The 25,204-nt window shown below is 33.2% G+C and overlaps 1 protein-coding gene across 3 annotated transcripts in view; it reads right to left on the reverse strand.

Moving 5' to 3' along the window:
* Ide (Insulin degrading metalloproteinase) overlaps positions 1-25,204 on the reverse strand; it is a 215,347-nt gene that overhangs the window by 29,183 nt on the left and 160,960 nt on the right. For 2 of the 3 annotated variants that reach the window (XM_035365568.2, XM_085809701.1), the window contains 5 exons: positions 15,643-15,810; positions 15,440-15,564; positions 1,707-1,854; positions 1,559-1,620; positions 1,279-1,443 (listed from right to left, as the gene is read on the reverse strand). In XM_035365568.2, the coding sequence (XP_035221459.1) occupies positions 1,279-1,443; positions 1,559-1,620; positions 1,707-1,854; positions 15,440-15,564; positions 15,643-15,810 (668 nt within the window). The remainder of the gene's footprint in view (positions 1-1,278; positions 1,444-1,558; positions 1,621-1,706; positions 1,855-15,439; positions 15,565-15,642; positions 15,811-25,204) is intronic. The other variant, XM_085809700.1, reaches the window with a different exon arrangement.

The raw sequence follows: 25,204 nt of genomic DNA on the forward strand, positions 1-25,204 counted from the left end.
ATTATGTGGTTGCACCTGACAACTTAAAAAATCTTTAAGTGGGATGAAATTTTACAGTACAGCACAACAAAAATCCTCCAGCTGCTCACCGATGGGGAGGTTTTTGGGAAAGGTTGATAGGTGTTATGAAGCAAATCCTTAGGAAAGTAGTATGAAAGGCTTTGCTTTGTTACAGAGATGGCAACTTTTTATGTGACATAGAATCTATTGTTAACTCATAACCTCCCAACTACCTTTCAAAAAATGAAAGTAAATATAGCGAGTTATCTGCAAGCTCCTTCTTAACTGATTGCAGGCAAATTGATGTTTCAAACTTTGGTCAAATTGATGAAAATTCTTTCAACAAAAAGCTAAAGTATACAAAAAATTGATCAAAGAGGCTAGGAAAAGATTTAGGTCCCAACATTTAGGACTTCTAATTCAGCACAGTCAACAAATCAGACTCAGTGACATAGTACCAATCAGAAATGATAGTATAAAAGATGTTGAATGGCCACTGTATCTTATAACAGAGTTGCTTCCTGAGAGAGTTAAACTGATGAGATTAGTTCATGTTAAGACAAACAGAAGTCTATTCTTAAGGTCAATAGAGAGAATACTTCCTCTTGAAGTCTGTTCAACAGCACTTGAAAACCCTGTGAGAAATGGAAGAACTGAAAGCATGAACAAAGAAAATTCTGGTGTACCAAAGACTTGATCTACACAATATGAACAATCAAAAGATGACAATAATCAAGGCACCCTAGAGACTGGCCATATAAAAACTTTAAAATGTTTTCTTTCGCTTAAGTTGCCTCCCGACAACTTAAGGTGGGGGATGTCACATCTGAAATTTTAACTAATTCCATATTTTAATGATTTTCTTTCTGTAGCAGTTTTTCACCAAGTTTGTGAGTAGCAATGTATGTAAATTTTAACTTTTGTTGATGATGTGAAAATATTTCAATATTGGAATTCCTTTTGTTGTAAAAAAGGTTGTTTTTCTTTTGATTAAATACATTAAATGTTCACTTTCCCAAATTGCATGAATTCTGGTAGCATATTTTATTTCCAGTGTTAACATTTGATATATATTTGGATTATAAAAGATGATTGTTATTGAATGTTGAAAACTAGTAATAATGTAAGAAGTTGTTTTTCTCATTTCTAAATAATAAGTAAAATCTGTCTCATATTTCTCATTTCTCAGATATTCCACATTTGTTTTTGACAGCACACTGAATACAACAATCAATGCTAATGCAATAACATTATATTATAAATGCACATTTGTTTTACCCTAAATGCAGGTGGAGGAGGTATCAGACCATCACCATTTGATTCTTGTTCCGGTACATATGGAAATTGCAAGTCAACAGATGTTTCATGTGTTGACTTAGTAGCTGATGATATAACGTGAACAGAAAGTTTTTTGCGCTTCGGGGCATCAGGTGCTATAAGTTCCTACCAAAAAAGGGGGTACTTACATTTCAAAAATTATAATTATAAATTTAGAATAAGCAAAAAATTGCTCTTCAGACTTATTTAGAAAAATTAACAATATTTTAGAAAACAATACCTTAAAATATGCATATAGCTCTTCTTTTGTAATGGTTGCAAGACAAGCAACTTCCACATTATCTGAAAATAGAGCAATATTTATTAGAATGAATCTTTCCTTATCAAAGTAAAGCAATAAAGCTTGAGAAATTATCTCAGTTCTTTACCTCGATCAAAATTATAATGGCGTGACACTATTTCAAGCCAATATTTTGCAGTTTGGATTGATAGCTTTTTCGGTTTTTCAAGACGTATTGAAGAAAGGGAATCAATATGATTTTGAAATTCTTCATTATTCATCTCTTGAATGTATCGCTGAAAAGAATATGTATGACATTAAAACATATAAATATTATACCACTGTTAATCAGAAAGTACTACTATTGGAATCTTGAAAAAAAAAAAAAAAAGTAATAGAACTATTTACTCTTTTTTTTTAATCATTCCCCAAGGCATTTGATTTCCGTAAGGTAACCAATACAAGTACTAAAATTACAAGCATGTTTAGTGCCCTATAAAAGTACATAATCTATTGAATTCTTAAAAGAATGACTAGTAATTGCAAGATAGAAGTAGTCAGCTTCTTGACAGAATTTTTACAAACAGGAAGAAATTTTGATACAGAGATGAAAATATTTGCTTTCAATAAGAATGTTACTATGTTTATAATATTAAAATGTATTTTATAAATTTAAAAATTAACGTGTTATAAAATTTCGAGATTTGTCATGTTTATTCAAAATAAATGTGTGCGTAAATTTTACCTTTGCAATATTTCTGTGAAAAGTTAAAAAAAAAAAAAAAACCGTGCAGAAAAATAATTACGTGCACTTTTTAAAACTAGACTATATTTTGAAAAACAGAACTGTAAAAATTGATTTATTCTAAAAAATACAGTGCTGAAGACATGTTTATTTAAAATTTCATGATGGCGACTCTGAAAGTGCCTTACTGGCACGTTAGAGAATTTTTAAGGTAATAAATTCCGTCACTTTTATGCACACCTTTCATTGTTTGTTTGTACTGTTGTATTTACCTTGTCACTAGAAATAAATATTCCACTCATTCACTGCTGTAAAGAGGAAAGGTCACTTCACATTATGAAATCTACCTTAAGAAACACTACCAACTGCATCCTTACAAAAAACAAGTTCTATTAAAGTACATGAAAATATGCAAATGAGGAATTCTAATAGGAATGATCTACTTTCCAACTGCAAATAAAATTTACCAGTGATTGATATCTAATGAATGTAAAGCTACACACAGCATGGTCTTTATCCTATATAGTATTCATAGGCAAAGAAGGTTACACACAACAGGATGTAGTTATTTTTTTATTGATAAACTTTAACTGAAAAATGTTGGGGAGATTATAGTACCAAATATGATACATAATTATAACTTGGAGCATTTTACGTTTTAAGTATTGATCTGCATATATTACAACACTGTTGATTATGGCTATTAACTCATAGACTTTGAAGCATTTCTGAATTTCTTTGCATGTCTGTTACTTCGCAAAATGTACTGTTTCATTTCTAACATACTGAATACACAATTTTTAATGTATTTGTTGGAACATAACATAATCAAAAGTCAAGTATTGAGATATACATAACATATGTCTGATAAAGTGGTACTTAAAATTTCCAATGCTCTAGGACCAAATTAACACACATCACAACTGAAATCTGAACACACATAACCTATGTGAACACATACCTGATTAAAAACTGAAAAATTACTTTGATTAGTATTGTTTCACATTTTATATTATTGAAAGCTGTGAAATTTTCTTGTTCTTTTGTTCTAGCAAAGAGATCCTGCTAATATTTTCTAGAATTAACTGAATTATAATTTTTAGATAGTGTGGTTAGCTGGGAGAAACTTTTTCACATTTCTTCCAGTGTTATCTGATAATCTCCAACACAACTGCATTAAAAAGAATTCATTAAAGGAACACTCTCTGTAGTATATAGCAAAACATCCCTTACAAGATGATGAACAATGCCCTAGCTCTCTCTGGGACTCTGTTTCTCTAAGACTCTGTTTAAACGCAAAATGCATCAATTACCCTTCCATTCCTTTGAATCACTTCATCAACACATGCAGTGATGACCACTGTGGAATTTCCTCTAAAGATTTTTCTGAGAGACTGGGCAGAGGGACACATTTTTGGCACATAAAAACCTTATTTTCTATTTCACTTGAATACGACATCACACTTCCATGTATGCTTGCATGTCAAAAGAGGGCAATATACCTCTCAATAGCCACATAATTTTGAAAAAATGACTAGACCATTAGTGTCATCTTTTAAACTCACAAGTAAATTGTAGGTTTAAATGTGTTGGTTAAGAAAAATAAATGTTCAAAACTTATAATCTACAAGATCCTGCTAGCACATCTCTCAAACCTACATGTGTGCTATTAATTTTACATTACATCCTGCTTTTTTGCCACATGCAAACCTTTCTTTATTGACCGACTTACATATATCTTCACACTAGTCCTTACTTGAGAAACTTTCAAGATAATCAGTACTACTGATACATTATTGTTAGATTTTGAAATAATTTTTGAATACTTTACAGGAGTCCAGAATTTTTTCACTGGCCCACATTTTAAAGATAGCTCTCACACTATTGCATTTACCAACCAGTTTTTACATTGTCAAACATATTTTGAACACCCAGAAGTAATCTTGTTTATTTTATTGAAAGAATGCTTTTTATCTTTTACACATATTTGTAAATAATATGTAATACTTTAATTACAACTTTTGAAGACTAAAATGCATTTGTTAGCTAAAAAAATAATATATATACAGGGTGATTATAATTAAAGTTTAAGTTTCAAACCGCTATAAAAAAAAGAACCACTCATGAAAATGACGTCAAATTTGAAAGGAATGTTATTGAAGAAGGCGGAAAGCGTATGGCAGAAGAAAAAATTTAGTTTCAAAAGTTAGCAACAGATGGCGCTGCAAGCGAAAGAAGGCTTAAATTAAAATGTTAGTTAAATTTCAGTGTTATAAAGCCACCAGGTACCAGGCTGTTCCTCATTTCGCGTCTCAGACGTTCGCCATGGGTGTTTCACTGCAGGACCGCGCTCTGCTCGTAAAGCTGTATTACAAGAATGATGATTGTCAAGAGTAGCTCTGCAAAACTTCAGGACACTGAAGGGTATAAAAGAAGGCGTTAGTCCAATGAGTGTCGTAGGTCTAAAGAAAATGATGCAAAAATTCGAAACGATAAGTTCGTTTGATGTGCAATCTGGTAGAGGGAGAAAACGAGTCCATTCGACGGTAGTTGAAGAAGTGGCCACAGCATTAACGGAGGGGTCGGCCGGTGGTGTGCAACCGTGCAGTGCACGAGGAATTGTCCGAACATTGGACAGGCCTATGATCACAGTGCTGAAAATTGTGCGAAACATTCTGCAATGCTATCCGTACAAAATTGGCCATGTGCAGGAGTTGCTTCCGTCTGACCTGACAGCTATGGAGACGTTTGCGTTAGAATTCCTGGCTCGCATGGAAGTGGATAATGAATGGCCGTGGAAAATTTTGTGGACAGATGAAGCCCATTTCCATCTGACAGGATACGTGAATACCCAGAATTGTCGAATATGGGCAACAGAAAATCCACTGGCAACGCACCCCGTACCACTTCATCCTGAAAAGGTCACAGTATGGTGTGGCTTTACGGCATCATTCATCCTACAACCATATTTTTTCGAGGAAACGGGTGCTTCCGGTCCTGTTCCCGCAACCGTCACTGGTCAGAGGTATGCGTCTCTTTTGTGCAACCACGTGATTCCAGGTCTGCAACAGCATGGATGTGTGGATGAAATCATTTTTATGCAAGATGGCGCTCCTCCGCACATTGCACATCCCGTGAAACAGCTGCTGAGGCGCCATTTCGGAAATGCTCGAATTATCAGCCGTCATTTCCCTACATCCTGGCCATTTCGATCGCCTGATCTTACTCCGTGTGATTTCTGGCTGTGGGAGTATCTGAAGGATGTTGTGTTCCGTGCTCCAATTGCAAATTTAGCGGAATTAAAGGCACGTATTTCGCAACACATTCTGAACATCACCTCGGAGACACTGCGATCCGTTGTGGAACATGCTGTTTGTCACTTTCAACTTGTTGCACACAACGGTGGACGCCATATTGAACATGTTTTGCGCCAGTCTCGCGACAGTTCCGAACTTCTTTGATGAATGGTTCTTATGTGGTATGTCGCCGCAAAACTCTTGAAACCGATTTGTCCCTTTCGATGTGATATGTACAGTCATGCAAATAAAATTATTCAACAATTCTAATTTGTCAATGCGTTTTAATGTGTAACTTCCACCTTAGCCATTGTTTCACGAATCATTTCTCGTTTCTCGTCGTGATTCTGCCGCTTACAGCGCCATCTGTTGCTAACTTTTGAAACTAATTTTTTTCTTCTGCCATACGCTTTCCGCATTTTTCAATAACATTCCTTTCAAATTTCACATCATTTTCATCAGTGGTTCTTTTTTTATAGCGTTTTGAAACTTAAACTTTAATTATAATCACCCTGTATATATATATATATATATACCCACTCCCTATAAATAATATATATATATATATATATACTCACTTTTATTGCTTGAATTCTGATGACTTGAAGTTCTGACAGTGCTATAGTTCCTGACCCACTGGATAAGTGGGGGATACCTGAATGTTAAATGGTGTTTGTTGAAGTTAATGGTTTAAGTAATTATCACATCTAAACCATTAACTATTAATATGTTCTGCAGCAATTTGATTTTCACTATTAACATGCTTTGTCCTTTCATGAAGCTCTTTCATGTAGTATCTCACTTGCCTGACCAGCTTAAGAATTTTACGGCAACAGGGAGTGTAGGACTGTGTCTATTGTTGGTATAGCCCTTGGGCATCTTATGAGCTGCAGTATGACTTTCTACAGCTCCTTCCGAATTTTGAAGGAGAATCTCATTTGGAGACTATTCATGGAATTCTGGAATTTTGATGCATTTAAACTTATAATCTATTGAAGTTCTTAGAATTTGATTAAAAAGCTGCTTTATATTAATTCATTTATTTCTTTATTAGTAGCAACAAACTCAGCTTCAGTTAAAAGTGCTACTGATTTTTGAAATTAGTAGACTTAACTAAAAGAGTTTCATCTGCATAGTTTACTATAATTCCAGTTGTTGAGCTCATATCTTTACATCTCCAGCAAAGATAGCGCCAGTGAATGTCTTCAAATTTAGAATCATGGTTTATAAAACAGATCTTAGTTAATACAGAGAAGTACATGAAAAATCATTTCCTGTGCCTGTTCTGAGCCTCCATTATGTGATTCATTGCTGAGAAGAATATATATCACAAGTTCCTTTACTTATCATCATGGCTTCTGTACCAACAATGTGAAAACCTACAATAGTCACAACGCTGAAGCAGCTGAGACAAGCTTTCTGAGCACTCACGTGTGCCAGTTTCTCATTCCCCACAGATGCAGATAACTAAAACCATTCAGCTTGTGGTGGATTTTAATAGCTTCCCACAGCACATCCAAGTGAAAAGACAATATCTTTATAAAATTCATTAAATACATTAACGAACAAGTTGCTGCATGATAAGAAACTTCATTTTTAAGTGCATATCACTGACATTTCCACTCAGCTCACATAGAATTCTGTGATTCTAGAATTCTTCTAGAATTCTAAGAATGTCTTGGATATATTATGACTTAGAATTTTATTTATATAAGCTCAACATAAAAAATATCTCTTTATTCTGCTAAATTTGTATTCCAAGAAAACTACTTAGAGAGCATATTATTGATTTAAAATTTTTGAAACTGATGGGAAAGAAATTCATTAGACCTATCTAGGTAATTTCCAGCAACCATCATCCATACAGATCATTATCAACCAACTTCTGGTTGACACATAACACTTTTTCATGTATGGCAAGGTTCAAAGAATGGCAGTTCAATCCACCACAAGTGTGAATACTTTTTTTAATAGTATTGCAATAAATAAAAGAGTGAGCACAATACTTTGATGCTAACCTTTTATTGTTGCAGTAAACAATCTGGAGCAAGAATTCACAATTGTTTTCTTTCATTGACCCCTTACATTTTTCTTTATAATACACAGCTTGCAACATATTCATAATACACATAATTGTATATAATATAAATAACTTAAAGATAACAATTATACTAAGAATATTAAATAATTTGGAAAAAAAATGGTTTGTTAGATTTATGTTTCATTATTTCTCTATTATTAATTTTTAAAATCTAAACAAGCATTCAGAAACAAAATCACAGATCCTAACTGCACGAAAATTCGATTTGGGTTAATGTAATGGCGGCACAGTGCAATTTTTTAATATTTGGTATAAAAATTATTTAATTTTTAAATCAACTTTAAACTCATTTCTTGTAGTAAATTACTGACTTCACTAAAACATACTTCTGCTAGGAAAGAAGCAGAGAAAGTAAATAATGTTGTTTCAGTAACAACCTTTTACTTTGCTATATTTCTCTTGAATAATTCTTATATTCCAAAATATAGTTACCATGTGCTCTGAATAAGACTTGTGCTTGAACATCCTTCTTCAGTGCAATCACCCCTTCTTGCATCATATTATAGAGATCAGATATTAGCGTTTAATGAGTCATACTGGTACACTCAAATATTCAATGTGTTCGAAGCAAACATTAAAATCATGCAAATTTTCTAAGTGGCTTGTATATAATAATATATCTTTAGAGGAAATACAGACAAAAGTCTTTAATCCGGACTTGTCGGGACTTCGGCGATTCCGGATTATCGATTTTTCCGGATTATAGATCATCAGTTTAAATCTGGTAAGATGGCATGCAGAAATTATGAAATTAAAAATATGAAGCTGTAATTTATGAAATAAATAGCAATTATGACCTAAAAAGTATCAAAATTTACACACACACACACACACACACAAAAAAAAAAAAAAAAAAAAAAAAAAAGCTGAATATTTATTTGTTTACTTTATTAAACATTTCTTTCAACGCCGGCATGCGTAAAGCATACATTACGCATAGTCAACATTAACTGAAATAGATAATTAGATAATTTTAGCTTATACCGTCCGTTATACATAAAACGTGCACGCGAAAACATATTCTGCGCTTGCGCACACGCAGATGCGCAGTCGTAAGAGGTCTTACGCGCACGCATAAACGCCTATGCGCATGTGTCAATGCGGCGCATGCGAAGAAGGTTTTTAGCTTTGAGGTCCGGATTATAGATCATTCCGAATTAACGACTTTTGACTGTATTTGATTTGGATTCGTGACATTTATAATTATGAGGAATTTGATTTAAATCATATCAAAGACGGAGTACATTGAGATGAAATGCTACATTATAAGCCGAATAAAATAAAAACATCTGCCCTGAAGATAAGGATAGTGCTGACAGATCAACTTCCAGTTCATTGAGCGCCGTGGCGTCCCCCCTTCCCCACGCAGAGCAGCGTGAAATTGATAAACAGATTTTGGAATGGTTGAAAAACAAAGGAACCTTTATCCATTTTTTGCAGCAATACCACTTTTTGTTTGACGGACATCGAAACATGCTTTCCCTTTGTAGATCCAGCATCGGAAATTCTATTTGACATAATCGAAAGTTTCAACTTACTTTTATAAAATTGCTCTAACAGTCTGCAAAAAATAATAAGCCGGTTCCAATTCGAAGATTAAGGAACAACGCAATCTGCAACATTAACTGAACTAGATAATTAGATAATTTTAGCTTAGCTTATACTGCTCGTTATACATTAAACGCGCATGCGTAAATGTATTATGGGCATGCGTAAAGGCATTACGTGCATGCATCAACGCAAATTTGCATTGACGCATGGGCAGAAAGTTTGCAGCTTTGAGGTCCAGATTATAGATCATTCCGGATTATGGGTGTCCGAATTAACGATTTTTGACTGTACAATTCTTTTCAATAAAGACAATCGAGTGAAGTTCATTTTAGGGTTCCAAGTAACGGATCTTTTCGATTCAGTGCCAATATAAAGTCAATTTTAGAACAAAAACCGAAGATAATCAGTATATTGTCTTATATCAATAAAAATTTTTATTAACAATTTCTTCTGTAATCAGTGGGATCTTGACCATGCTGATCATATGGCAATACCTATTCAGCTATCATCTCCTTGATTATTATTGGCCCCTTTTAACATTTCATCGAACCCCAGAGAAAACCGACCCCCTTAGGAATACCTGATCTGGACTGACTTTATATATTCCCAATATCGATCACAAGCTCAAGACTTAGGTCAGTGGCAATGCCATCAATGCTCTAGAAGGACTAGGCTAATTCCCTAATATTTTATTTATTAAATCCTTCAAATATACTTTTGCTTAACATTCAAAAGCATTAAATGTACATCTCTTTTCTAACTGCACACAATTTGTGCATAGTAAGGCTTTCACAGGAATGGAAAAACTTGTTTCTCACTAGTTCTATGTAAGGAAGGATTAGTTGATTTCACCTGTTTTTCTAACTGAATTTGATATATCGGTAACTATTGGTGGCAGGTTGTAAGAAATTTAAATTTTCCCATGATTCGTATAAAATGATATATTCTTTTCTAAATAAATTTTCTTGGAGTGAGATCTAGGCTAATAGCAATCTGCAATATTCACGAATAAGTGAGCCATGACTCAACTAGGCTGAATTCTTGAATAACACAAAATAATAAAATATTTATTTAACATGAGCAATTATAATTCTGTCATTACATGGGGGCAACTTCTTTCTAATTTAAAACACAATCAAATATTATCTACACATAGCTTCATCTGCCCTAAAAAATTCTCTACACATTCTCCCCAGGGATGAACTAAGTTGATCACAACTCAAATTTTCATAAATTGTAGTATCACATGAATAATTTTCTAACTATTACATAAATCTAATAACATTTCAAGCTTAATCTAATGAATGGACAAATTATATAAATCTTTAAAATTAACAAAGCAACATCCTTGTGCTTGGTGTAGATTTAATCAAGAACTTAATCAATTTTGAAGGCACACAGGCACAGCTTCCACTTCATTAGAAGCAAAGAAATATGCATCTAATTTTGTGTTTGACTTTACCATGTTTCTCTTCTGTTTTGATATAAATCTTTGTATAATTTCAATTAAATTTTGCAAAATAATATTGTAAGCATAAAGTACTACATTATACTTAAAATAACGCTAAATAATAACATTAAAATATTCAATAGCAAATGTAGATTACAAATTAAGTGTTAATAACAAATTCAAATAAAGACTGTAAAATAATCAGAGTCCTTAAAAGACAATCATAAAGCACTTTAGTCTTGTATTTCAAATAGGTACAGGAGTTGGACTGGTCTCTGAGTTGTTCATCTTTAGTTTTAATACCATAAGATCTTACTTGTCCACCATAGCCAGGGGAAGCTTCAATGATCTTACCTATTTTTCAAATGTTTCGTGGAAATGTTAATTGCCATTCAACACCATATGATTAATTTTGAAATTCTGGGCTTCTTTTGAGTTCTTTACTGTGTGTGCTGATCACAGGCTCATAAAATATTCATTTTTCTTTCTCTTCCAGAATACATAAGTTTTCTCTGTAAATAAAATGTTTCAATAAAATAGCCTTGTTTGGAAAGCCTGAATTGCTCAGTTTTATGTAAAGCAAACTCAACATTATTTTGGCAAGTAATAAATGTGCAGGTGTTAACAGAAATGGTCCTTCTGGCTTTTGAATAAGTATACATTATTTTGGCAAGTAATAAATGTGCAGGTGTTAACAGAAACGGTCCTTCTGGCTTTTGAATAGGTATACATTAAAGGTATTGAATTTATACTCCCTCAATTTCGATCAGAAATGTCTCAAATTCTCCACACTATAATTGCTTTCCTCAAACTTGCTTTTACTGATCTGACCTTTCTTTCACACAATCCAGTCTACCATGCTCCTCTTTCAGGGATGTATTTTCATTTCCTGTTGTGGGATGAAAATTATTCCTTTATATCAGGGTGATTAATTCTTCTTCATATTTGATATAAGTCACTTCTGCTCATTTTAGCATTGTCCATGTAGATGACAGAACACAAAACAGGTAAAGAAAGTATATAAAATTTATTGCCATTGCTTACTTCTTAAAAAGAGCAGACCAGGAAGGTCTATCCCTGCCGCAAAAGGTGGTGATTCTGCAATTCTGTCAACTGGCATTTGTGCTGTAACTTGCACATCTGGATGAGCATTATAACATTTACACATTATGTATCCTTTAGAACAGACTTTATACACTGTCATCCTCTTATAATCCAAAATCTTTCTCAAGTTTGGACTAGCATATCAGAAATTCCTGTATGATATACCTTCTTGCGAGCATCCTTAATTATAAGTTCAATAAATTTGTGTTTTGTAGGCAATCACATTGGATATTTTTCATAAAACTTCATCTATAATTCTAGCAATTTCCTGCCAACTACAATAATTTCTTTCTCGTCTAAAGTTGAGTTCAAATTTTGAATCTTTGATTTCTTCAGAAATAAGTTTCTGCACCACAAATTTTCCCTGCACTTAATTCAGCTTGAAGTCTGTCCTCCTTACTTTTACTTCTTGCATTAAATATGAATATCTTAGCAAAGGCTGTTATTCTGTACAGCTTTGAAATTGAACTATATTTGTTCAAATCTAGAAAGTTAATCTAATTTTCCTTATTTTTTCCAAATGTCACATTCACTTTGATGTCGGTTCCTCCATAGCCAGAATATCAACTGAAAGGCTATTTTTTTATCAGCCAATTGAGCCTTCTAGCTTTTATTATTGTTTATCAAATCTGCTGCTCCACCTGATATTACATTAAAATCCTGATATCACATCAGCTGGATTGTCTTGACTGATGCAGTGCCTCCAAGGATCAGATATTTCTTGAATTTCACTAACTCTATTCCTGACAAAAGGCTTCCCCTGCTTCGCATTTCGGTGGATGAAGCAGAAAACTATTGCGGAATCAGTCCACAAGAAGTAATTATCCTGCGTGTTACAAATGGGTTTTAGGAAGCTGAGTATTCTTGTTGCCATCAATTCTAACCATGGCAAAGATAAGTTGTTCACTGGTGCAACCCTTGATTTAGATGTGGCAAAGTAAATTTTAAAAATTTCAGATCATGTTTTGTAACTGACATATTCAAAAGCTCTGAATGCTAATTTAATAGCATCAGCAAAAATATGCAACTGGAATTCCATGATATCTGTTTTGAAATAAAATCTAGATATTGATAAAGTATCCAATTTAGAAACATCCTTACACAAGTTCTCAAATTTAACTTACAAATTATCATTTAACTCTTCATCTCATCCTACACTTATCTCCCATAATTCTTGAAACAGAATCTTCCCTCTACTTACAAATGTCATAGTTAATCCCACAGGGTCATAAATTTTACATGCTAACTGCAAAACGTCTCTTTTTATGTTCTGTCTATCCCCAACAATGGCAAACTAGGAGTATTGTCAAAACTAAATTCATCTGTTTCTAGTGTTCCAAATAATACCCATAAATCCTACATCATTCCAAATTTTTCAAAAGTTCCTTTGAATTACTTTGCCATTTTCTCAGATTCACAGCTGCCTTTGATGAGACAAATTCTGTGTCTGCAGACCAATTTCAAGCTTCAGATACAGAATGTGCTTCTGCCAACAGATCGCATACATACATTCATTCAACATTTTATGTTTCTTTATTCCTTGTACTGGGTTCTAATGAAAGTTTTCTGTCATCGCAAATATCGCCTGCGCAAACAGTTTGTGTTACCATGTTTAAACATATTTTGTCAAATTTTTGGCATTTCAATTAGACTTGCTTTAGAATGCTGTGTTGTGAAAATTGTAAAAAAATATTGTTGTCATTAAGTACAAGGCATCTGAAATGAAACTATTATGTTACCAGATTAGAGCTATCATTTAATTCCAGTTATGTTCCAAAAAGTCAGCTACAGAATGTCACCAAATCATGTATAGAGCTTTAGGTACTAATGTTGTATTATGACACTGTGGAGGTTTGGTATGGAAAGTTCAAGCACAAGAATTATGACATTCAAGAAGCAAAGCACCCTGGCTGGTCTGCTGATGTTGATGAGGCCCGCATGCGAGAATATGTGCAAGATCAGTATGCAACCACTTGAGACCTTGCTAAGGTGTTAGACATTAATGCTATGTCCATGAGTTGCATTATGCATCGCATAAACTTGACATACAACAAGTTCTATTTTCTTCTTAGGGCCATTACACTTGTCATTGGATTCTTATTTCTCCTAATAATTTCACGATAAAGGATTGCATTGAAGCATTACATACAAGTAATCATTATGAAGCATATATACAAGCAACCCCTGATGACATTTTGACAAAGCACTCAATGGTTGTTGGTGCCACAACACAATGGTCAGGATCGCATGTCTTCATGATTTTTCCGATAATATAGTTTCAACAGACAGAAAAACAATGACAAATAGTTGATCTACTCTACATGTATTCATTTGTAGATGCATGAAACATCATACTCATAATTCCAAAGTGAAATATAATACAATTTCAAAATGATTATTGATATGCAAAATAATAATTTGTTTTGCTGGCTTTGCATTCCCTTTGAGATAAAATTTTGATAACTAGTTATTAATTTTTATGACATCCATCAAACTAAAAAATAAAATAACTACGGCAAGATCATTTCGACTTCCCCTTTTTGTATAATTTTTGTAAACTGATCAGAGTATTTTAACCATTATTATCCTCATAAGTATTCATAACCAGAATATAATAAACATTGTGATGGTCTCTTCTGAATGTGACTGCCATATCTGTGAACATAAAAAAAAAAAAACACTAAACTGAATTCCATCTCTCTAGGGTAACTAGAACCACTGTCTCTGTGAGGGTAACTAGAACCACTGTCTCTGTGAGGTTATCTTAGAAAGCTTATACATTTTCTTCATACATAGCCCCCTTCATTAAAAGTCATGGCTCATCATTGTCTTAGGCTTTTCAAGTTTTAAGCCTCATTTTTAGGTAATGCACACAACTAATTTTTGGTAGCCACTAAACACCATCTTCTTTTCATGTTACACAAAAAGTGCTCACCAGCAACAAAACAGTAAAGGTGCTGAACACACTCCGGGGTTCGAATCCTGGTGAAGAAGCTGGCTGAATGCATTGCCCTTACAAAAATCATTCATGAACATCCCTCCCTTTATGCAGACAACCCTTTAAATACTTTGCCATAATCAAATAAACCAAACATTCATGAAATACCTTCAGAATATGTAGCGCAGGATTCACAGAAAAAATTTCTACCAATGGCTTTAACTATTGCAGAAGAATCACACATCCCTATAGCTTGTACAGGTTTATTATCTCTTTACTGAAAAACGTTGAAAGGACTATTTTCATTAATTTAAAAATGCTAAAAAATTAATATCCAGAATATATTACAAAAGCAGATTTTAATATAAAGAAAGCAGTTAAATCGCCCAAAATGTTTATGTTGATTTACTAAAAGCTTAAAAAGAAAATTGCTAATATAAAATATCAGCTGTGTGTTTTTAAAACATGAATGAGATATTCTTACACACAACATTTGCACATATTTCTCAAAAGCTTAGTGCAACACAAAGGAAAATCCTACTCTTTTATTGTAGCAAATGTAACAGAACTGACATTATATATAGAAAATACTTTTTTATATTGTTTTTCTACTGAAGATATTTACACATTTTCTTCAGAAATGAATATGTAACAGGTGAAAAATAAAATCTATGTTAAGTAATTTACAAAACTTACATCGAAATACTGAATGAAAGCTTCAATTTTTCCATCAATGTAGCATGGTGACTTGTCAGACTGAACAAGAATCCTTATCCCTTGTGCTCCATTTGTACGTCTAACACCACTATACACAATATAACCTGGAAAAGAAAATTGGGATAAATTTAGAGTAATTACACATGATTTGGTAGATGAAAGAAAATGGAATGAATAATCACCCAGTTGCTCTTGAGTACGAAGGAAGTTGAAACAAGGTTCAGCTACCAGTGAACACAGTAATTCTAATAACATATTTGCTCTTGGTTCTTGAACACCACATTGATAGTATGTTTCTACAGAAGAGCAACTGTGCACTTCATTTGTGACTTCATAAACATAATGGCACCCTATAGTTAAAAAACAATTATTTTTTCAATAATTTCTTTCAATGTTAAAAGCAGTCACTACTGCAAACATGTTAATTATATAACTGCTTATTTTTCACAATGATGTACATTACTTCACAGAAAAAATCAGGGTGCATAAATTACACAAAACATCAGCTGCAGGAAAAAAAAAAAAAATATTGGTCACACATTTGAAGTAATAATTACATAATAAATCATCACCACCAACATGCTGGTTTCTAAATTACAGTCTCTCAACATAACATTTTCAGACCATACAGTAACTCTGACAATTTGACAAAATCTGCTTAAAAGGCTTTGTTCAGATAAGATGCGCATTTATACCTCAGGGCAAGATATTTCTAGGTGTAACTACGGCTTTTTCTGATAAAAGTACAATATCCATTTGATATTTCTTACTGACTTATAACAAACTATATTGTTTTAATAATTTATAACCTTGCAAGCAACTATAACCCTCTGAATTATTCTGCTAATAATGAATGTTAAAAGTAGTGAAATTAATTTATTCCTTTATTTAAAATGACTCAACTAAGACTCGACAATTTAAACAGAAACTTAATATTTTATTTAATACTAGCCACAACACGGCCAGCCTTCGTTTGTTTTTTAAATGTACCAGAAAAATGCTTTAAAGGAACACCAAACATTAAGTTTACAAACTGCACAGAATTTTACTCTGCAGAACAAATACATCCCCCCCCAAAGAAATACAATAAAAATGTATTACAGACAAAAAATTACTATGAAATAAGCAATATCCTTTAATGCAAATACTAATTATCCTAATAAATGAATTTACCAACTTCTCATTGCCTTCTGTTGACAAACATCCAGTATCCAAGAGAAACATTAAATTTAAAAACTGCACAGAATTATCGCTTTTTCCGAGTAGCAATGGTGCTTATATCAGCAACAAAGGCTAATATTGATTTAATGCAATTTCATCAAAAAACATAAAATGAAACAAATCACATTTGAATTTTGAAAAAAATTGCTTCGAGGTGCACTGGCTCTTGTCTAGATGCACGTATGTACCAAATTTCGTACCCCTGAGTCTATAACCTTACAGCTGACTGCTCAGGGTTCATGTGCAAGGGAAGTTATAGAGATTTCCTGGCTACAGATGCTAATTATCCAAGGTTCATAGAATGTTTGAAGACTCGTTTTGGTTGAAACAACTTTCAGGTGGAAGTTTATGTGAGAGAATTGTTAAAATTGGTTTTGAGATATGGAAATTATAATTTGAAATGACAAATGAGGTTCCAGAAAACGTCGGCATCACAGATAAAAGTGCTGCACTTTTTTTTCTTTAAGTGAATCTTATTTAGCTGACGAATTTTAACAGCCCATCAAAGAAATGCAAATGCTGACCATGAACCAGAGTCCAAGCTTAGACTGGACAGTTTATTAAAATATTTTTGAAATCAGAAGTAGAATCTGAAGAGCACATATATTTAGCTATGGCCACTTTTAGTTTGAAGAAAGAAATGTCCTGTGAAAATAAATCTATTAAAACAGTTCACAAATGACCATCAACGGCAGCAAGTATTATTACTTTGTTGAGAGCTGATTTTCCTGCTAAGAAATGTGTTTTTTTGCAGTGGAAAATCGTTTGTTTAAATGTTGAAAAAATTCCATTTTTAGAAAGGCAAAACCTTTTTAAAGATAAAGGGCACAGCTTTCATTGTTTAAAGGCTGGTCACTGTGCAGTTAAATGTAGGGGTTCTATTAAATGAGTAATATGCCATAAGAATCAGAGTGTAATTTTGTGTTTAGAATTATCTAAAAATAGAACTAATGTAAAGAAGCCTCTGTTAAATAGTAATGAAAAATAAACTAGCAGGAAATAAAGTTTTGTCGATCTTCCTAGTGTTAGCAACTTACCACAAGCACTTTTGCAGACCTTGAAAGTAAAATTAGTTTGAAATTTGTACACCTCGTGTTCCAGCTTATATGACACAGCTTTGTAAAAACTGTACTTAAGGAAGGACTTTAATTAATTTATTATTTTAATGAATTTCTGCTCTAGGCCTGAAACCTTCTAGACTACAAATCTTGAACCATGCCCTTTTTGAAGGAAAACAAATACCTGAAAATTTACATAATGTCTACAAAATTAAGTTAAAGGGCCTAGATACCTTTGATATGTATGAGCAAGATACAATTTGTGATGCTCTACCTTCTGCCTTAAAAGGCCCATGGGTTAAAGAGCCATGAATATACCAGATTGGGACATTGAAGGTTCATCAGGGACTATCAATCTTTTAATTGGTGCAGATGTAGTCAACATTTCATCTGGAGAACAAGAGTACCTTCTAATGGTATTGTAGCCATAGAAACTTACCTGGGCTGGACACTGATTGGAGAAACATAGCTGAATGCTTGACGACAACTGTGACCATGTTTGTCAAAGATACCATTATTTCTGACCTTTTTCCTTTAGACATCTTAGGAATATCTGATCCAGTTAAGATAAAATCACAAAAAGAAAAAGAATTTCTTACAAAGAAATATTTTTAAGAGACTCTTAAGAATTATGGATGATAGGAGGCAAAGTTGCCTTACCATAGAAATGTGATCATTTGCTCTCCCCACCAACAAAGATATAGGGATAAGACTTCAAGCCTCAATTAAAAAGGTAAATTCAGAAAAACTGACACATGATGACCTCTTTAAATAATGGATTGAATTGGGAATAACAGATCATATCACAGATGAACATGCTTCATACCAGTACTTTCTTCCTCACAGACAAGTAGTCAAAGAACATGGTACTACCACACTATGCCCTGTGTTTGATGCATCTGCCAGGCAAATTGGATCTACATCTTAGAACCAGTGTCTAGAATCCTGTCTCAATTTATTAGAACTTATTCAAAGTCTCCACAGATTTAGAGAATCTAAGTATGATGTTACTGCAGATAGTGTAAAGGTCTTTTTGCAAGTGAGCTTTCGGTTAGAGGAGCAGACTTATTTGAAATTCTTCTAATGGAAGGATAGGAACTGTAAAGAAATTAAGTTAATACAATGCAACAGATTGATCTTTGGTGTAAAGAGCAGCCTTTTTCTTTGGGGAGCAGTCCCAGATTATCACATAGGAAGGTATGAGAATGATACCCGACATTATCAAGATTATGTTAAGGTTATTCTTTTGAGTTACTACATTGATAATTTAGCAACGAGCTTAAATGATACATGTAATATATTACCCTTCATTGAGAGTCAATTCTGAATGAAGGAAAATTCAGTTTTGAGAGGTGGCAGTACAAACGACAATGATCTTCAACCATTTACTTCTGTATTAGGACTTTTAAGGATATATTCATGAGAATTCTAGACTGGGTAGATAGCTATAAATTCTAAACTTTGCCTAAAAGAATACCACTTATAAGGTATTCAGCCCTGCTGGTTTATTATATCCTGTTTTCCTGATACCCAAATTGTTGTTGCAAAGGGTGTAGAAAAGAAACATACGTTGCGAATCTTGAAGTTGACTCTAATACAAAAAAAGGAATTTATGAGTTGGTTTTCAGAACTTCATTTGCTAAAGGAAGTGACTGTATTATGGTGTTTTTCTATTAATCCAAGCAGACAAAACAATTCTCTGCATATGTTTTGTAATGACAGTCATTACAAACCTGGCTTTTGTGAAACCAATAATTATCCCTTGACAGGAGCTGATGGCTGCCATGGTGGAAACTTGATTGCACACATATGTTGTAGAAGGGCTTCTATGGTATGACATTGAACAACATTGCTGGACCAATTCCAAGGCTGTTTTAAGGCGGATTCAGCATAAAGAATCTTGGATGGTATTGTAAGGATTATATAAAATTTTTAATAGTTATTTTTAATTTTGAAACCCTTTCCTTGAAATTCCTGTTTTCCACTTACAACTCCCTGCCAGAGAGTTTTCAATTATTGAGTTTTATGTAAATAAGGTAAAAACAATATTTAATGGAAAGTTCAGTTATTTCTGGAAAAGAGCTTAGAAGTTCTAATGGAAAGTTCAGTTATTTCTGGAGAAGAGCTTAGAAGTTCTAAGTAGGGAGTATTCTGCTTTTAAGCTACATCGTTGCTTTAAACCTATCTTACTATGTTCGGCTATAGTTTTACATGCCAATTAGTATTCGCCAGTGAGATTTAATTACAACCAACTTGGTTAGGTATTTCTGCACAGCTTCGGTTAAGTTATAGCTAGAATTAGTTTAGCTTCTTATTTCCTATCTGAAATGGAGGCTTTCCTGTAAGCCTGAGAGGGGCCAACTGTCAAATATTTTTATGAGTGAATAAAATATTTTAACCCATCCTTGGACTTTGTTTTTATAGTTGTCAAGAAGACCAGCGAACAGCCACAAGACTCTTCCCAAGGATACATAATTTAACTAGAAGCACATAGCATTTGTGGAAAACAGAGTGAATGAAAAATAACAGTTAAATGGATCCGCTTGCTTGGAAACATCTTCCTCGAATTCAGAATCCAGCTGATCTATCTTCACAGGGATGCTCTGCTAGATAACTGTTATCAAGTAAATGGTGGAAGGGAGCAAAGTTGTATGCATTTTCATCTAACTGGCTTATCAAAATTTTGATGAATATTCTATAGCCAAGGAAAAGAGAAAAATTCTGATGGCCATTCTATCTGTTCTTTAAGTTACTCAAATATTTGTAGTGACAAATCTGACGAAAAGAAAAATAATAAATGCAGACATTATGGATCAAGTTGATACTATCATTATTTTTCAAGCTATGCCAAAGTGATAGGGTTGACTGCTTGGATAAAAAGATTTATTTTTAATTGTCTAAATGCAAGGTCTTCACAAATTATTGGAGAATTATCCTATGATGAAGTCAAAGCTGCAGAAAAGAAAGTCATACTGTTAATACAAAACAAATATTATCAGCACTGATTTCTGCATTATTAGAAAACCATATAATGAATGCATCCATTTTTGAAACTATCGGAACTGATATAGCTGTGCCTGTATATTTAAAAGGAGAAGCAAAAGCTTAGATTTGCATACATACAAGTGCAGTGTATGGATGCAAATCTAATCAACTCATTTCCTCACTAGCTGTCCATTTTCAACTCATTTCCTCACTGTCTACAGAGGATTTTCTTCAGTTTCCAGCAGTTTACCTTCTATAGTTTATTGTGATAATGGAAGCAACTTTGTTGCAGCATCAAATTGTTTGGAAATCGTTCATTGGAATATCACTGTTCAATGCAACACCACTAGAAAAATTCAATGGTTTTTTTAATGGTACAATTGCTTCTTGGTGCGGCATTTTTGGAAAATGATTAGTTGTCATGATAAAACAATTTTTGGAATCATTCTGTGGAAATCTTTACGGTCTTTTGAAGAAATTACAACAGTATTGTGAGAGGAGAATCTGTGATTATCTCTCATCCATCTACTTATGTTTCAGAAAAAGATTCTGAACTTACTCCTTTGTCTCCCAACTCCTTTTTTGAAGATTTTCAAAAATCAGGTATTCCTGATTCGCATAAGACTGATGAGAGTTCCCCCAACTAGAGATTAATGTATCGTCAACAACTAATTGATGATACTAAAATATCGGCAATAACTAATTGCTGATACACAAGAAAGAGTCAAATCTGAATACCTAGTAATTTTGATTCAAAGGCATGATCCGAAGAAGCATGAAAAAAGTATTAAACTTGGAGATGTAGTTCTTATTGGAAGTGATAATGCTAAGTGTACTGAGTGCCCATTAGCCATTGTTACGGAATTACTACCAGGAAAAGATAACATCATTAGACTGCTATGATTGAAAAATGCAAGTGGATAATTTTTACATCCCACTCAAAGAATTTTTCCATGAAAACTTTCATGCAATTGGCTCGAAGATCTAAAGTTCAACAAGTTAAAATTGAAGGGTATTCAGTGTGTGTGTGTGGGGGGGGGGGGAACTGTGAAAACCAGGAGTGGAAGAGAAGTCAGGCCAATCCAAAGATTAGATTTTATGAATATTTGAACTTTAGTTTTTTAAAAAAATCTTTTCCATTTCATTTTAAATATCTGTTTATTTTCAAAAGTTTATTACATATGTATAGTAAGAAATACTTGCGAAAAACTTAAGGTGAGAGAATGGTGGTTTTCAGATGACACATAGATTGTATTTTACATACACTTTCATTAATTTCATATACTTAATGTTTTTTGGCCACTAATAATTACTATTAGCATTGTTTCTTGGAAGTGATAATAACTTACAGAATTAGCACAACTATGTGCACGTATTAAGTAGGCTTACTAAAAGAATGTTTTGTTATTTACATAGTGATGTATTTAAGATCAAAACTTTTTTTCGATAATAAACAAATACTTTAGTTAAGACACAATAACAAGCCGAACAAATACTAATTCAGAAGTCAAACAATAAAAATCAGCGTTATATTTTCAAATTTTTGCAGTACTTTAGTATATGTTTATTAGTCTCTAGGGTCTGTGATATGCTGGTAGCATAACAATTTACTTTTACATATAAGTAGACAAATACTTCAAAATTTTGCTTACATTATACTCAGTTTAATGTTCCTATCAACCCCCAAAATGTTTTAACCAAAAAGGTTAAAACTGCATTCTTCTATTGAATATTATTACTCATCACTCTCATTATGAAATTTAAATACTGTCATCAGTTTACTTTCAAAATCATAACAGAAAAATATATACTTTATTTAAATAATTTGCACTCAAACTAGAACAGAAATTTTAGCTCTTTTCTGTAAACAGTCTGTCAGCTGTAATTGTGCACAAAAATGCCAAATATGTATTTCTATTGCATACAAATAGCTATGCAATGGCCACTGCAAAGAAAGTGGGCATAATGGATATCAATCCAATAATTTGCCCTCCCATATTTCGCATTTTTTTTTTTTCCCCAAATGATAATCTTTTTTTTTTTTTTTTTTTTTTTTTTTTTGAAAGAGTCAAACTATTGTAAGGTTACAATGGCAGTGCAAAATGGTAAAATAAATGGAAGTGCAGCACTGCCTCATACCATCTAAACAAGAGGTGGCAAACTTTTCTCTCTCTCTCTCTCTATATATATATACAATGTATTTATCTTTGTGATATTGTGTTTTTGGGGGAAAAAGATGAAAAACAATTCACTTCTTACTCATGACCTAGAAGACTGTTGCTTAGATTACAACTGGTGCGAAAATCGCAACTGGCCTAATGGTTATACCATCTTTACTTTTATACAGGAACAATTCTTCAGAAATACAGTATGCTTATACATAGAAATACAATTCTGCTTATGAGTGGCACAACACTGAGGGTGCTACACAAATCCCACAATTTTGATATAGGTAATTTATATTTTAGATTATAAGGAAAGAAGGTGAAGCAAGAGGCATGGTCCACTCAAGCAGCAGCAAGCGAAAATAAACAACATGTACTTAGCTTTGGTCCTATTTATAGCCAGAGTATCATTGTGTTAATCCCGAGTTACGACTAGGCCACAGATGTTGCAATGCAAAAAGACTGCTGCAAGGGAAGAGTGACGTAAGATGTGGCAGAGTGACGGAAAATGGTGCAAAGTGTTATTTTTGAAGTGCAAATTTATTTAATTGAAATGTATGAAGATCTAATGCCAGTTGATTACAATTCAGTTTAATAATTTTGTTTCATACTTCATATTTTACGTTGTCTCGCTTCAAACAGAAAAAGGCATGTCGAGAGAAAAGCCTACTTTTTCATTTTCATAAAACAATGATGTACTTTTAATCCAATATATGAAGAAACAGCATTATTTATTCAGATTTTCAGCATAATGATCAGAAATTTCTGCATATTTAAAGCTGCACTTGAAGTACAGTATTGTTTAAACATTAATGGAATCACTTTATAATAAATAAAAATAAATAATATTTAATTTGCTTTCACCCCATGATTGGAAAATTATAAACTTTCTGGATATTTGAGACGATCATTATGTTGTGACACTGACAAAATGCATTTAGCTTGATTTGAAACTAAATTTGTGATGCACCTAACTATGCACTCGAAAAAAATTCAGAATGTTCACACTCTTATTAACCATTGGTTATTTAGAGAACTTTTTCTTTTCATTTCCAAACAACCAAGAGGTGGCTGAAATAAATTCGAAGCTGACTTTATCACGAACTGCAGTAATAACTGCACACTGTATATTAGAACTTTCGGACTTACGGATACGTTTCCATTGAGGTCAGCAACACAGGTTTAAGTACCCTACTGGGTTTTTAAATGCATTTTTTTTCTGCGATGCTGTGGTTTTTGAAGGGAAGCTGAAGAACTAGTGACTTTAGTCATGGCCTAGAAGACTTGCTTAGATTACAATTGGTACATAATCATAACCGATTTGATGGTTAAAAGATTTTTAGTTTAGCACAGAATTATTCAGAAATACATATCTGCATAAAACTGTTACTACACTAGGGGGCTATAGTTGCCCTACAATTTTGATATACATAGTTTACACTTTCGACAATAAAGAAAGAAGGCAAAGGAGACATTGTCCACTCAAGCAGCAGCAAGCAAGAAAAAGGAGAGCGTACAAGCTTTGCTCTCACTTATAGCTGAAAAATCATTGTGTTAACCCTCAGTAGTTGAATGGGCTAAAGATGTCACAGTGTACAGATATTGCAGGAGAAGAGTGACACAAACATATCTTTGAAACAATGCACAAAGCATATCTTTGAAGCGGGAATGTGTTTAATTAAAATTTATAAATTTGAAAATCTGTTGCTGATTGCAATTAAATTTAATAATTTTATTTCATGTTGTTGCATGTGCACGGGTTCGCAATAGACTGAATACACACAGCTCCGATGATAGGTTGATAACATTTTTTTTTTTTTTTTTAAATACATACTTCAGAGATCTGAAACTGTCCACAAAAACAGTCATACAGCTCTTCACAAAATCACAGAGTACAATCAGCAGTTACACTTCAAACTACTATGAACATTAAAAGACAACAGAATGTAAAGCGCAGCTAAAGAACAAAACTATAATTTGGAACTCGCACTGAGCTAACAGCTAACAAAAAAAAAAAAAAAAAAAAACACTCAAAGTATATGTTCTCACAGGCCCTCTATAATTTTCACTCAGCTGCCATGATATTTCCAGTACTTTCTGCTTCTTGAAATTGCTGGAAGGCAATATGAGGGTCGAATTAGGTTACAGCTAATACAGTGATCAATTACATTACTTATCACAGTGATACTGGTTCGGCCAGGTTGGCGATATCTCCTCGAATTACCGAGATAACCACTTACTCAATGCTAAACCGACTTGCTCCAGTATTCTTCATTTTTCGGCATAGCTTCTCTCGATTGTTCATGTTAGATTAC

Source organism: Stegodyphus dumicola, chromosome X2, assembly GCF_044657685.1.
Source record: "Stegodyphus dumicola isolate Sdum_Otavi_A_Nest chromosome X2, ASM4465768v1".
Classification (NCBI taxonomy): Eukaryota; Metazoa; Arthropoda; class Arachnida; order Araneae; family Eresidae; genus Stegodyphus; species Stegodyphus dumicola.